At 39.9% G+C, this 13,398-nt stretch overlaps 1 protein-coding gene across 1 annotated transcript; it reads left to right on the top strand.

Annotated features, from left to right (window-relative positions):
• LOC109325854 lies at positions 11,994–13,056 on the top strand. Its single transcript, XM_019558454.1, has 3 exons — positions 11,994–12,036; positions 12,186–12,341; positions 12,554–13,056. Exons 1-3 carry the CDS (start codon positions 11,994–11,996, stop codon positions 13,054–13,056), a joined length of 702 nt encoding a protein of 233 aa, XP_019413999.1.

Genomic DNA, 13,398 nt, shown 5'->3' with positions numbered 1-13,398 from the left:
AAGATTTTTATGTTTGAATGCTTTTGAATATATATGATTGTTGATGAAATGTGTTGAATATTGTATATAAATGTTGTTGGGAACTTTTCTGGGTGCAGATGTTTGAAAAACCATGTTTAAATGTGTTTCGGTTGTCGAAAATGGCAAAAATGGCAAAAATTGGTATTCTGTCCAAGTCCTTGTCGCTTGGCCGAGCAAACCTCGCCTGGGCGAGCAAGGGTCCCACTTAGGAGAAAAATGCCCATGATTTCGATGAAAATTGAGAATTTTCTCGCTTGGGCGAGTATAAGCCCGATTTTGGGCGAGCAAAAGCCCGATTGGGCGAGCAAGGCATCGCCCGGGAAAGCCAAAACCCGCTTCGGCGAAGAAAAAAAACTCAGAATTTTAATGAGTTTCTAGAACTCTCTCGCTTCGGCGATAATACCTTCGCCTGGGCGAGGAAAGCTTTAGTTTATTTGAGATTTAAAGACGAATTGTCGCTTGGGCGACTAGTCCCCGCTGGGGCGAGAGACGGTGTGGAAAGATTGAAATAAGATGAGGTTGTGAACAATGCGATGAACCCGGGTAGGGTGTTGTGGTGTAAAGTTGTGGAATGAGATCATGTCTTAAATGGTATAAAGATGATGTTGTGAAAGTATTGTTTATGTTGATGCCTTGTTGGACAAGTATATGATCTGAAGTCGTGAACTAGGGGGTACCCTAGTAAGGATACATAATATCACTATACAATGATCGACTGACCGTAAGAGGCTTGGTAATGTGACCGTCCAGGATTATCCGGTGATGAGTTGTAGTGATTGAGATGTTACCTTGAGCATGTACGGTTGACGTACTACCGGGTCCCATGAGAAGCATTCCTTGTCGGGAGATGGCTTAAGGGTGGGCCGATCATGTGTGTAATTAATACGATTGTAGTTGACTTTGATTAGATATGTATTACATGGTGACCATGAAGTAGTAGAGAGGAAATGACGGGACGACTTAGAGCACCATGAACTAAGCAGGGACGGCACTGATTGGACGATGATTCGCCAACAATGTCTTGAGGGAGAGTCTGGGTGAGACAAGTCCCTTGTATTCCTGGGGAGGTACCCTGTTGGATCGGACAGTTCTCATAGGCCAAACTAGGCAATCTCTGACAACCCCTGGATTGCATTCGAGATCGATGAGAGATGCCTAGAAAGCGTTTGTACGACCTAGGTCCGAGTAGAACTGTTCCTGAGGGAACCGATCGATGTATTTTTAATTCCTTGTGAGGATATGTTATTTCGGGTGGTACAAAACGGCTTGGTACGGGACCTGTACTCTCGATTATTTCCGATTAGGATGTTGGATGGATATTGGTGTAAGGTGGATAATCATGACATATCATGCATACATTATAATTGTGAAAGTGAATTCCCATATGTGAGCGACAATTATTGTGTACTCCTACGTTTATGTATGTGATGTGGTTATGAGTAGAATGTCAATTATATTACTTGATATATATGTAATGATTGGACAAAATGGTACGTTATGAATTTCTTCATGATGTTGATGATAAATGATGAATTATATATTTAAATATATTTTATGTCTGAGTGTGATATTCTGAGTAAGTCCACGCCGTCAATGAATTTATGTTCATTAGATGTCTTACTCTCTCTGTTGTATTGTTCTTGTTTTGTATATGTTTGCTATGCAGATGGACAACAACAGCACCCACATTCGCGGCTATCACTTCACGATGTCCCCGGCGGGACAATGGGTCAGTGATGGGCACCGATACACTTACACAGGCCCTTGCGGTCTATCGTTGCACATGGAGTGCAACGGGTCATCGATGATGATCCCTCACCCCGACGCTTACATTGACGCTTCCTTCACATTACCGCCAAAGGGACTAATGTCTCCAGATGTAGGACTCCGACACCCACCAGTCAAGAGTGATGGCGCGATTCCCTCCTACAGTCATAGGACGTGGGCAGATTGTTTGGATGCTCCGTCATCCAACAGAGCCCAGAGGAGCCGGGTTCTTGGAGGAGGTCCTTGCAAGAAGACTCCGATTCTGATAATGTCATCTCCACCAAATTATGCCGCTGGGTTGTGGCATAACAAAGTGGAGGAAGAAGAGGAGGAGGACGAGGTCATTGAGCTCGTAAATGTGGAGAGTTCGGTGGAGGTGATCAACCTCGTGTCGGACTCAGAAGAGGAGAAGGACCCGAGTGAGGGGTCCAGCATTCCTGGAATCTTCTGAGTCAGCTTGGGGGCGAGTCGATGTCCTCTTTTTGGTTTTTGATGGGGGTTGTGTATCTGGTGATTTTGTACATGTAGTGGCGATGTAGATTCCGCCTTTGATGATGTAGTTTGTATGAACTAATTATGACTTAACTAATTATATGCATTATGTTATTCAGGAAATTGTGAATCAGGTTAAGTTATCATTCGATAACGATAAGTTGATTTTCCGCATTCGAGTTACTTAAAGTGATGTCCCGGAAAAGGAAGGTTTTAAAAAGGAAACAATTTTATCCAATCTCTTTATTCAACAAAAAAAATTTACCCATTTTTCCGCAATTTTTTTGAGAAGTATTTTTGGGGCGTTACAAGCGACCTGGTGGAGACCTACAACCATTGGATAAGTCACATTTCAACCAAAGTTTATGTCAACCAAATAGAGTTCAACATAAAGAGAGTCTTGAATATTATAAAAAATTTCAAAACAATGCAATGTAGCTCAACTTCTATCTATGAAGAGACCCCCACCTTTAGCATGGTCTGAGTTGCCTTTTTATGCAACATCAATGTTTACTTTAATCCAACCGCAGTGGGGATGAATCCAATTAAACTGAACAATATATGGAGCATTTCTATGATGGAGCAACATGGTCAACCAGGATATTAGACAACTCTACCAACTTCAGATGCTTGGTCGGCTAGGTGGAGCAGCATGGTCAGCCAACATTGGATGCCTAGTTGACTGGAATGGAATAGTTGCCCCCAACATAGTAGAATGCTCAGTCAGTCGGGCATGTTGGTAGATTTAAATTCTACTGATGGAATGCTCAACATGGTCGGCGAGGAAAAACACAGCTCAACCAACATGGGATGCCTAATTCACTAGGATGGATTAGTTGCCCCAATATAGTGGGACGTTTGGTTGTTGGGTATGCTAGAAGACTCTTGGTCAGCCTGATGCTCTAAGCAGATACGGTGCATCTAGGGGAGAGCATACCCCTAAAGCGAGTTTGAGCATTGATCCTGAATCTGTAGCTTGGTCTTTGCCTAGGGGGGAATTGGGAATGAGCCAAAAGGGGGTCGTTTTTTTGAACTTGAGTAGTGGAACACCTTTCACAACCATAGGAGAACGCGATCGCCACTCGTTGGGTGGAATAGGAATCGCCAGCCATGGGGGATGTGGTCCGCACCTTGGGGGATATATGTTGACCGCCGCCAATTTGGGATGTGGTTGACTCCTCTGGTGGATGACCTTGATCATTGACCCTGGGAATGTAACCCGTGCTTTTGGGGAACTTGAGTTAGTCGTCGCTGAAGGTGGAACTAATCATCGCCTGGTTGATCAAATTAGTGGGGTTTGCTTGGTTTCGGGGGGTCACCATGGTGTAGGTAAGCCATAGATAGCGCCAACGTTCCCTTGTGGATGAACGGCGTGATCGGACTAGAGGTCCGGGTAAGACTTCTGGAATCTGGATGAAGGATGGCTTGGACTTGTCGACGGAGGTACCTAAAAAGGTTCTCCAAAAATCAAGTCAATAAGTCTGGAGAGGTAATACTCGGGAGCAATAAATAAGAATCAAGGAGTAAGTTGAGAATAATAGAGATAAGTGATAATTTCTAAGTGATGATGGAATAATAATACTTCTTGTTAGGGGGACCCCTATTTATAATAGTTGAGGTGGATGATGTGGCTCTGGAGGGTACTGTTGGCATGGCCGACCATTCTGGCCTATCGAGAGCTGCTTTTCCGATATCAGTTGGCTTTGGCAGGGCCATACTCTATGCATATTTGACTTGTAGCTTGTGGCAGGTCTAATAGTTGTATTACAGTCTATCCTAGTCATGTGGCAGGTTTGGTAGCTGTATTGCTGTCTATCATTGTCGTGTGGCAGGAGGGTAGGTGGGATTTCTAGGCAGCATGGTAGATGAGATATTAGGGTAGTATTCCTAGAAGTTTTCCACCATGTCTAGGGAATTGTAAGGCATGGGGTTAAGCTCTTTTTTCAACCATGCCCGGTAGTAGGTCGATCAGGGAATAACATAAATCGGCCAACATAGAATGCTTGGTCGGCCAGGTGGAGTAGCATGGTCGGCTAGGTGGAGTAACATGGTCGGCCAAGTAGAGTAGCCCGATCGGCCAGGATATAACACAACTCTGCCAACATGAGATAATTGGTTGGTCAGGTAGAGCAGCATAATCGACCAACATAGGATGCTTGGTTGACTAGGATGGAACGGTTGCCCCTAGTCTAGTAAGATGTTCTACAGTCGAGCATGCTGGTAGACTTAAATGTTACTAATGGAATGCTCAGCATGGTTAGTGGGGAATAACATAGCTCAACCCACATGGACGGGCAATATGGGATGTAATACTTGCCTCTAGTCTAGTAGGATGCTCTACAGTCGGGCATGCTAGTAGACTCTTTGGTCGGCCTGATGCTCCAAACGGATGCGGGGCATCCGGGAGAGGGCATATCCCTGAAGCGAGTCTAAGCATGAAACCTAAATTTGTGGCTTGGTCTTTGCCTTGGGTGGTAACTGGGAATAAGCCAAAAAGGGGTCGTTATTCTGGACCTGGGTAGTGGAACATCTTTCACAGTAACAAGAGAACACGATCGTTGCTCGTAGGGTGGAACAAGAATCGCCAGCCATAGGAGATATGGTTCACGCCTTGGGGGATGTATGTTGGCCACCACTAGCTAAGGATGTGGTTGACTCCTCTAGTGGATGACCTTGAACACTGACCCTAGGGAATGTGACTTGCACTTTTGGGGAACTCAAGTTAGCCGCCATCGAAGGTGAAATTATTCATCGCCTGATTGATTGGATTTGTGGGGTTTGCTTGGTTTCGGGTGGTCACTATGGTGTAGGTAAGCCACAAACGACGCCAATGTTCTTTCGTGGATGAACAGTGTGATCAGACCGGAGGTCCTAGTAAGACTTCTGGAATCTGGATGAAGGTTGACTTGAACTCATTGGTGAGGTACCTAAAACGGTTCTCCGACGATCAAGTTAGTAAGACTGGAGAGGTAATGTTTGGGGGAAATAAATAAGAAGCGAGAAGTAAGTAGAGAATAATAATGACAAGTGATAAGTTCTAAGTGATGAGGGAATAATAATACTTCCTGTTGGGAGAAACCCCTATTTATAATGGTTGAGGTGTATGACGTGGCTCTGAAGGGTACTGTTAGCATGACCGACCATTCTGGCCTCGTGGGGGCTACTTTTCCATGTCAGGCAGCTTTGGTAGGACCGTACTCTGTGCATATATGACTTGTAGCTTCTGGCAGGTCTTTAGTCGTATTACAGTATGTCCCTATCGTGTGGTAGGAGGGTAGGTGGGATTTGTAAGCGACGTGGTAGGTGGGATTTGTAGGCGGCATGGTAGGTGGGATGTTAGGGTAGTAGTCCCAGAAGTTGCCCTTCATGTCCGAGCAATTGTAAGGCATGTGGTTAAGCTTTTTGTCCAACCATGCCCGGTTCTTGGTCGATCAAGGAATAACACAACTCGGCCAACATAGAATGTTTGGTCGGACATGTGGAGGAGCATAGTCGACCAGGATATAACACAGCTCTACAAACATGACATGATTGATCAGCCAGGTGGAGCAGCATGGTCAGCCAACATGGGATGTTCGATTTACTAGGATGAAATAGTTGCCCCTAGCCTAGTAGGATGCTCGACAGTCGGGCATATTGATAGATTTAAATGCTAGTGATGGAATGCTCAACATGATCGGCAGGGAATAACACAGCTCAATCAACATGGGTTACCCAGTTGTTTGGGATGAAAGAAAAAGTAATATTGTGAATCACATACATGAATGTTGTGGCAAAAATAAAAAAGAAAGCTTGCACAACCACAATTTATAGATTAATATACTACTTTTGTAATTATCCATCAGGTATACTAAAACAATAATAAACTAGTTAAAATATAATAATTAAGTTAATATTCTCATCGTAAATTTACCCAATTCGTGCAGATTAATCGATTCATTATCTTATTCATGTATGTTTTTTAGTTATTACAAATGAGTGTATTTTTCATAAAATATGACTGATATTTACAATTTTTGTTTTTTATTTTTGCCACGGAACTTGTGGCTTTTTTTTGTCAGCATTGATTCTCCTATTCATCATTTTTTCCTCATAGAAATCCTGTGTGTTAACCATGATTTTTTCCTCTTTCATCATTTGTGGTAGACGTGATCCTAATTTTTTTGAGAAATTGTTTATCTCATACACGATTTCAAGTAAATGCAATTTGCTGCGTGGAAGAACGAATTTTTTTTTTGTTCTTCACGTGAAATAATAATAAGAACTTGGTAGATATCAAAAACAATAAAATGTAGACATTATCAAAAAAATAAAATGTAGAGATTATCAAAAAATCTGGAAAGTCACATGTTCCATGTTGAAGAGTTGGATGATAACCACGAGTTTGTGACCAAAAAAAATCGTGGATATCACATTTTATGGAATAGTACCCCATTTTTGTAATAATGTAAAATGATAATAAACTAATCAGAATGTACTTCTTAAGTAAAAATTTCCACATAGCTCAATTGTTCAACTCTCATACATGTGACTCTTAACACATGTTCAAATCAATATTAGTGGAAACAATATCCGCTACTTGTTCTAGTCCAACATATTTAGTATATCATTGATTTCATTTCAGGTGTACGAAATTATAAGGCCAAAACTCCATGCTAATGGCATGAATTATGAGTTTCAGTGAGCCATTCTTTAAAGACAGATGTATTTAGCTAATTTATTATTATGATTAATCATTAAGTCCATCCTTCTAGTTTTTTTACAGTCTTATTGACAAATGTCCTAAAAATACTTGTTAAGGGAAACAACATAAAGAGACAATAACATTGTTGTTAAAAGCAGCTAGGAGAGTCCGAACCTGGATCGTCTGTCCCAACTTTTTGTCTCCTTCCCTGTCCCCATAGAGAAGCCTAAGTAAGAAGAAAGAACAACAATTTTCCTAGGGGAAACAACACCAGTGTAGAACTTGCATTTGTTAATCTTGATATTTTGGCCTGATACTTGGGCATAGTCCATGATGAGACCTTTGAGGCATTGAAGCTCTTTTTTTATACCTGTGCAAAATATTAGTACATCATCTGCATACAGAGCATGACTAGGAGTAGCAAGACCATATGGCCCGGTTATGGTACTAATTTTATGTTCATTTACCAGTTTTTGTATTCCTCTACTTAAAACCTCCTCTGCAAGACAGAAAAGCAAAGGAGAAAGGGATCACCTTATCTCACCCCTCTTGTGCAACTGAAGAAGCCCATATTCCTCCCATTTACATTAATAGATAACCTGGCATAGTGCAATATAGCAGAAATGAAGGAGATGAACTTGGGACCAAAACCAAAGGCTTGAAGAGTGTCTTGCAAGAAAGCCCAATCCAGTGTATCAAAAGCTTTCTTGATATCCAACTTGATTTCTAAATTTCCTCCAAAGGTCTTATGAACAAGCATGTTGATGGCCTTAGAGGCAATACAGATGCAGTCATGAATTTTTCTGTCCTTTATGAACCCTCTTTGATGTTTCGAGATGAGCTTAGGGGCAATATCAGCAAGTCTATCAGCGAATACCTTTGAAATGATTTTAAATTGGAAGTTAGCTATGGAAATAGGTCTAAAATCCTCAATTTTATCAGCACATATAACCTTGGGAATGAGAATGATTGAGTTTGAATTCAAGTTAGGCATAAGCCATCCCTGTTGAAAAAATTGTCTAACAGAGTTGCAAACTTCTAAGTGAATAATATCCCAAAATTCCTGGTAAAATCATCCACCATACTCATCAGGTCTAGGGGCTCCATCCCTATTCATACTAAACACTGCCGTTGTAATCTCATCATTATCAGGAGTAGCAGTTAACTTAAGATTATCCACCTCACAAACCAAGCTGAGGATAACATTCTGAATTAAAGAATTATGGGAGGTGATATTAGAGGAAGCAAATACCTCTGTATAATAATCCAAGATATTAGTAGTTATCTCCTCTTGATTAGATAAAATGGAGTCTCCCACCCTTAGCATAGCTTTAGTAGACTGTCTGATTTTGGTAATTCTGTGAAAGAAAGTAGTGTTCCTATCACCCTGAGAGTGCCAACTAACCCTGGCTTTTTCTTTCCAAAAAACTTCTTCCATATCAAGAGCATGAAGCAGGTCAGACTGAGCCAAATCTTCTTGGTCAAATAAAGACTAATTGTTGCTAACATTATTGAGTTGGTTTTGAATTACATCCACTTTATTCTTAGCATTCATAACTGTTTGGTGGATGTTACCAAAAATAGAGATGTTCCAAGCTTTTAACTCAGTTTTCAGGATTCTTAACTTCTGAGCCAGAATAAACATAGGACACCCCGCAACTGAAGACCTCCAAACCTGAGAAACAAGTCTTCTACAGTCCATATTGAGAATCCACATTTTGTGAAATCTAAAAGGGACCACTCTGATTTGAGAATCACAGGAGGATTGGAGCAATATAGGATGATGGTCAGAAGCAAGCCTAGTAAGGATGCAGTAGGCCACCTGGTTCCACATATCAAGCCAAGCATTATTACAAATCACTCTATCGAGTCTCTTCTCCGTGAGAGTTGAACCCCTTCTCCTATTAGACCAAGAGAAATAGGGACCAGTGGTTGGAAGGTGGATTAAATCTGTCATATCAAAGAAGATCCTGAATTCCTCCATAGGAAGTCTAGTAGGCGACCTTGAGCCACGACATTCATGGGCTCCAAACACCACATTGAAGTCACCTAAGCAGCACCAGGGACGAGGGTTGTCTCTCATCGCTTCAATGATTTCCTTCCACAGTGACCTTCTCTACAAATAGAGGGTATGAGCATACACTGCACTAATAAACAGACTTTGGCTATCCACATCCACCACCACATCAATGTGTTGATCAGAGTTCAGCAAAATCCTAGGATATAGATCCTGTCTGCAGAAACCCCAAATGGAAGGGAGCCTACTTCCTCTATTATTGACAACAAAAGTCTTTAACCTTAAATCCTCCCAAAACCTGCTATCAATAGTCTCAAGGAGGACCATAGGCTCAGCCAAAAAAATGAGGTCAGGCTTATTAGACAAACAAAGGTTTTTGATAACTATCAAAAAATTTAATATGAGATAATAGAAAAATAGTAAATGTTACATAATAAATATAAATGTCTTATAAAATTAACGATGGAAATCTTATAGAAATATAAAAATAGAAAGTTAAATTAGAAAGGTGTATATAAAAGGTATAAAAAGGAACAACGCAATCATATATGGCATGGACAATTTCTAAAAAAAACAAAACAACAACGCAATTAACTCACAATTTCCATGAAATACAAAAAAAAATAGTGAATGAGGGAATCCTGATTAACAGTGACATGTTCCATGTTGAAAAGTTGGATGATAAGTTGATAACCACTAGTTTTGTGCCAAAAAATAATCGTGGGTATCACAATTTATGGAATAGTACCCCATTTTTGTAATAACATAAAATGATAATAAACTAATCAAAATGTACTATTTAAGTAAAATTTTCCACATAGCTCAATTGCTCAAATCTCATACATGTGATTCTTAACACATGTTCAAATCAATAATAGTGGAAACAATATTCGCTACTTGATCCAGTCCCACATATTTAGTGTATTTTGATTTCATTTTCAGGTTTATGAAATTATAAGGCCAAAACTCCATGCTAATGACCAAGATTATGAATTTCAGTGAGCCATTCTTTAATATTTATAAAGACAGACGTATTTAGCTAATTTATGATTGTGAGTTTGTGATTAATCATTAAAAGAAACAAATATATATAATGACAGTGTATGAGTTTTATACACTGTTAGAGTATTATCTATTATTCATATTTAATTATAATTGACTTCAAAAAATAATCAAAATAAATGTTGGATAAATTATAATTTGTCTTTTGCTATATTAATGCATTTCTATTTAATTTAACCAATTATTGTGAGTTAATTGAAACTAAATGCCTTCGATACAATTTCCTCCCTTTTATCTTATGTGAATGTTCAATTTAGTCAGTTTTTGAATTTTAAATTAAATCACGAAGTCCATTTCAATAGACAATTGATATATTAGTAAGTAGTACAAAAGTGTAATCAAGTATAAATAGATATTCTAGGAGAAGTCTAATAACTCAAGAAGGGAACAATGAGAGAGAAGGTCTGTTAGGGTTTGTGTCCAAGTTTTTTGGAAATTTGTTGGTGTCCAAGCTTATTGGAAGATTGACCAATAGTGAGAATGATGTTGCATGAACTACTAATTCCTTGGAAATTTTTAGGAGAAACAGATCCCCCCTGGTCCTATTACTCCAAACACGAAAACATTTGCACAAGTGGTAAAATATTCCTATGATATAGCCATTTAGCATCTGCCTCAACCATGCATCAAGGGAGAAGCGATTGTGATAAATATACCAGAAGAAGAGTACCAAGAAGGACTAAACTGTTGCAAGACACATCTACATGGAAGATTGATTCTCTCAAAAGGAGATAGCCCTATTAAATTCGAAGCTCTCAAGGCTAAACTCATCTCCCTATGGAGCAAAATCGGAAAATGGAGTAGGGTACCTCTTGGAAGGGGTTTTTATGACTTCTCATTCTTATCCTTAGATGATATGAGAAGTGTTTGTGCCATTGGAGCCTGGAATCTTAAGCCTGGATTTCTGCGTCTGTACCTATGGAGCCCAAACTTCAACCCGAGCTTACAGAAAATGTCACATGCGCAATGTTGCGTGAGAATCTTAGGGCTACCACAAGAATATTGGAGCACTAGAATCATATTCTCCATAGAAGGAGAGATAGGTACCCTAATATCCCTGGACGATGCAACCAACAACAGAACTTTTGGGCATTTTGAAGAAGTTCTTGTGGATATTGATCTCAAGTCTGATCTACCAGAGCAAATTCTAGTGGAACGGGAGGGGTATGCCTTCTTCGTTGATTTAGAATATGAGAAACTGCCGAAATTATGTAGTGGTTGCAAAGCAATAGGGCACTTGGTCACAAACTGTAGGAGATCATTTAAGAAGATGAAGCCTGATGAGGGTCCTAAGCAACAACCAAAGAGGCAGGCTACAGGGGAAAAAACAACTCAAGTTAGTCCAGATAAGGACCTGGTCATTAATCTAGAACTTGACTATGGAGAAGACTTCAATCTTCAAGGTATTGAGAGGATGGAACTTGTCACTGAAATGAGGGAATCCTCCCCTGTCATAGCTACAACCTTAGAAAGGAGCAATGTGGCTCATTCGGAAGAGGAGTTGATAGACACAATTGTGGGAGAGTCCAATGACAGACTGGCTCCTAATGAGAATAATGTGGATTGTCAATTAGTTGAAGCAATGACTAATACCAGAGTTGCCAATGACATGAGAGTTGTAGGTCGGCTATGGGATGAGGATGAAGTGGACGAGGAGGTGGATGAATTCACCAATGTTATATCCAAATCCCAAAGGAAAAATTTAAAAAAGAGAGAAAAATCTGAAAAAAAATCCATAACACCCGAAGGGGCAGCTATCTAACCTCCAATCAATGAAAGTCTTGTATTGGAATTGTAGGGGGTTAGGAAACAGTAAAACAAGGTTAGTGTTGAAAAACATTTGCCTTACTAATAAGCCAGACTTGGTTTTTGTCTCAGAGCCTATGATTGAATATGAAGTTGTTAATCAAAGGTTTTGGTCTTCTTTAAATCTTAAGTTGTTCATAGTTAATGATAAGGGATTATTGCTTCCTTCCTTATAGGGCTTTTGCAGGTTGGAGCTCTCCCCCTAGTAATATCTAGCTCTGATCAACATGTCTCTTAGTGTTGTGTATGCAAGCACAAATCATCTAATGAGGAGATTTCTCTAGGATGAAGTAACACATTTGATGAGTCTAAATCCTGGTCTTTGGTGTTGCATAGGTGACTTTAATGTTGTTCTTGGGGTTGATGAGTGTAGATGTGCTAGGATTCCTGCCAGAGGGCCCTCTTCTGAATTCAAGGCCTTCACTAATAAGGCCAATCTTATTCATCTACAAACTAGAGGTGATGTCTATACATGGTCTAATAGGAGAAGAGGTAATGTGTTAACAGAGAAAAGGCTTGATAGATGTCTCTATAACAATGAGTGGATAAACACATGGAACCAAGTTCATTGTTGTACTTTGCCTAGAATCTCTTCTGATCATCATCGATTCTTTTGGGTGCCAATAATGGAAGTGGTGAGACAATCTCTCAATTCAGATTCCAAAAGATGTGGATTAATCATTTGGATTGCAAAAGACTTGTAGATGACTCTTGGAACAAAGAAGAGATTGACTGCCCTATGTCTATTCTATCTCAGAAGCTAAAAAATCTGAAGAATGAGTTTAAAGTTTGGAATGTTGAAATTTTTGGGAATGTCCATCAAATGGTCAAGTTTGCTATGGCAGTAGTGGACTCCATACAAAACTATATATCTGATATTGGTCCTAATGAGGAGGTTTTAGAGGAGGAGAGGCTAGCTAAGTCCTCTTTGCTGCAAGCTTTATCAACAGAGGAGGAGTTTTGGAAACAAAAATCTAGGCTTGAGTGGCATATGAATGGTGATAGAAACACATCTTTCTTCCACAGAATCACAAAAATTAGACAAATTTCTAAGTCTTTGTCCATGCTGAAAAATGGGGATACTATGCTAACTGATCAGAATGCTATTGCAAGTTATGTTCTTGACTACTTCACAAACTTACTTGATGCTCCTTACTCAACATCCTCTAATGATCTCATTCAATTAGTCATTCCTAAGAGTCTTTGAATCTGAGAACATTATGTTAACCTCGTATCCCTCTCAAGAGGAAATAAGATCTGTTGTGTTTGCAATGAATAGGGATGGGCCCCCTGGCCGTAATAGGTTTGGTGGCTGCTTCTATCAGACTTTTTGGTCAATTGTTGGAAAGGATATATGCAATGCAGTTCAGCAATTCTTTATTCATGGTTGGCTGCCCCCTAACTTAAATGCTAATTCTGTGGTTCTTATACCTAAATTTAAGGGTGCTGATTCAATTGAAGAATCCAGACCTATTGCAATGGCCAATTTCCAATTCAAAATCATAACCAAAGTCTTGGCTGACAGATTGGCTACAATTGCTCCAAGGAT

The sequence above is a fragment of the Lupinus angustifolius genome, chromosome LG02 (assembly GCF_001865875.1).
Source record: "Lupinus angustifolius cultivar Tanjil chromosome LG02, LupAngTanjil_v1.0, whole genome shotgun sequence".
NCBI lineage: Eukaryota > Viridiplantae > Streptophyta > Magnoliopsida > Fabales > Fabaceae > Lupinus > Lupinus angustifolius.
This window is presented reverse-complemented; position numbering and strand designations above follow the sequence as displayed.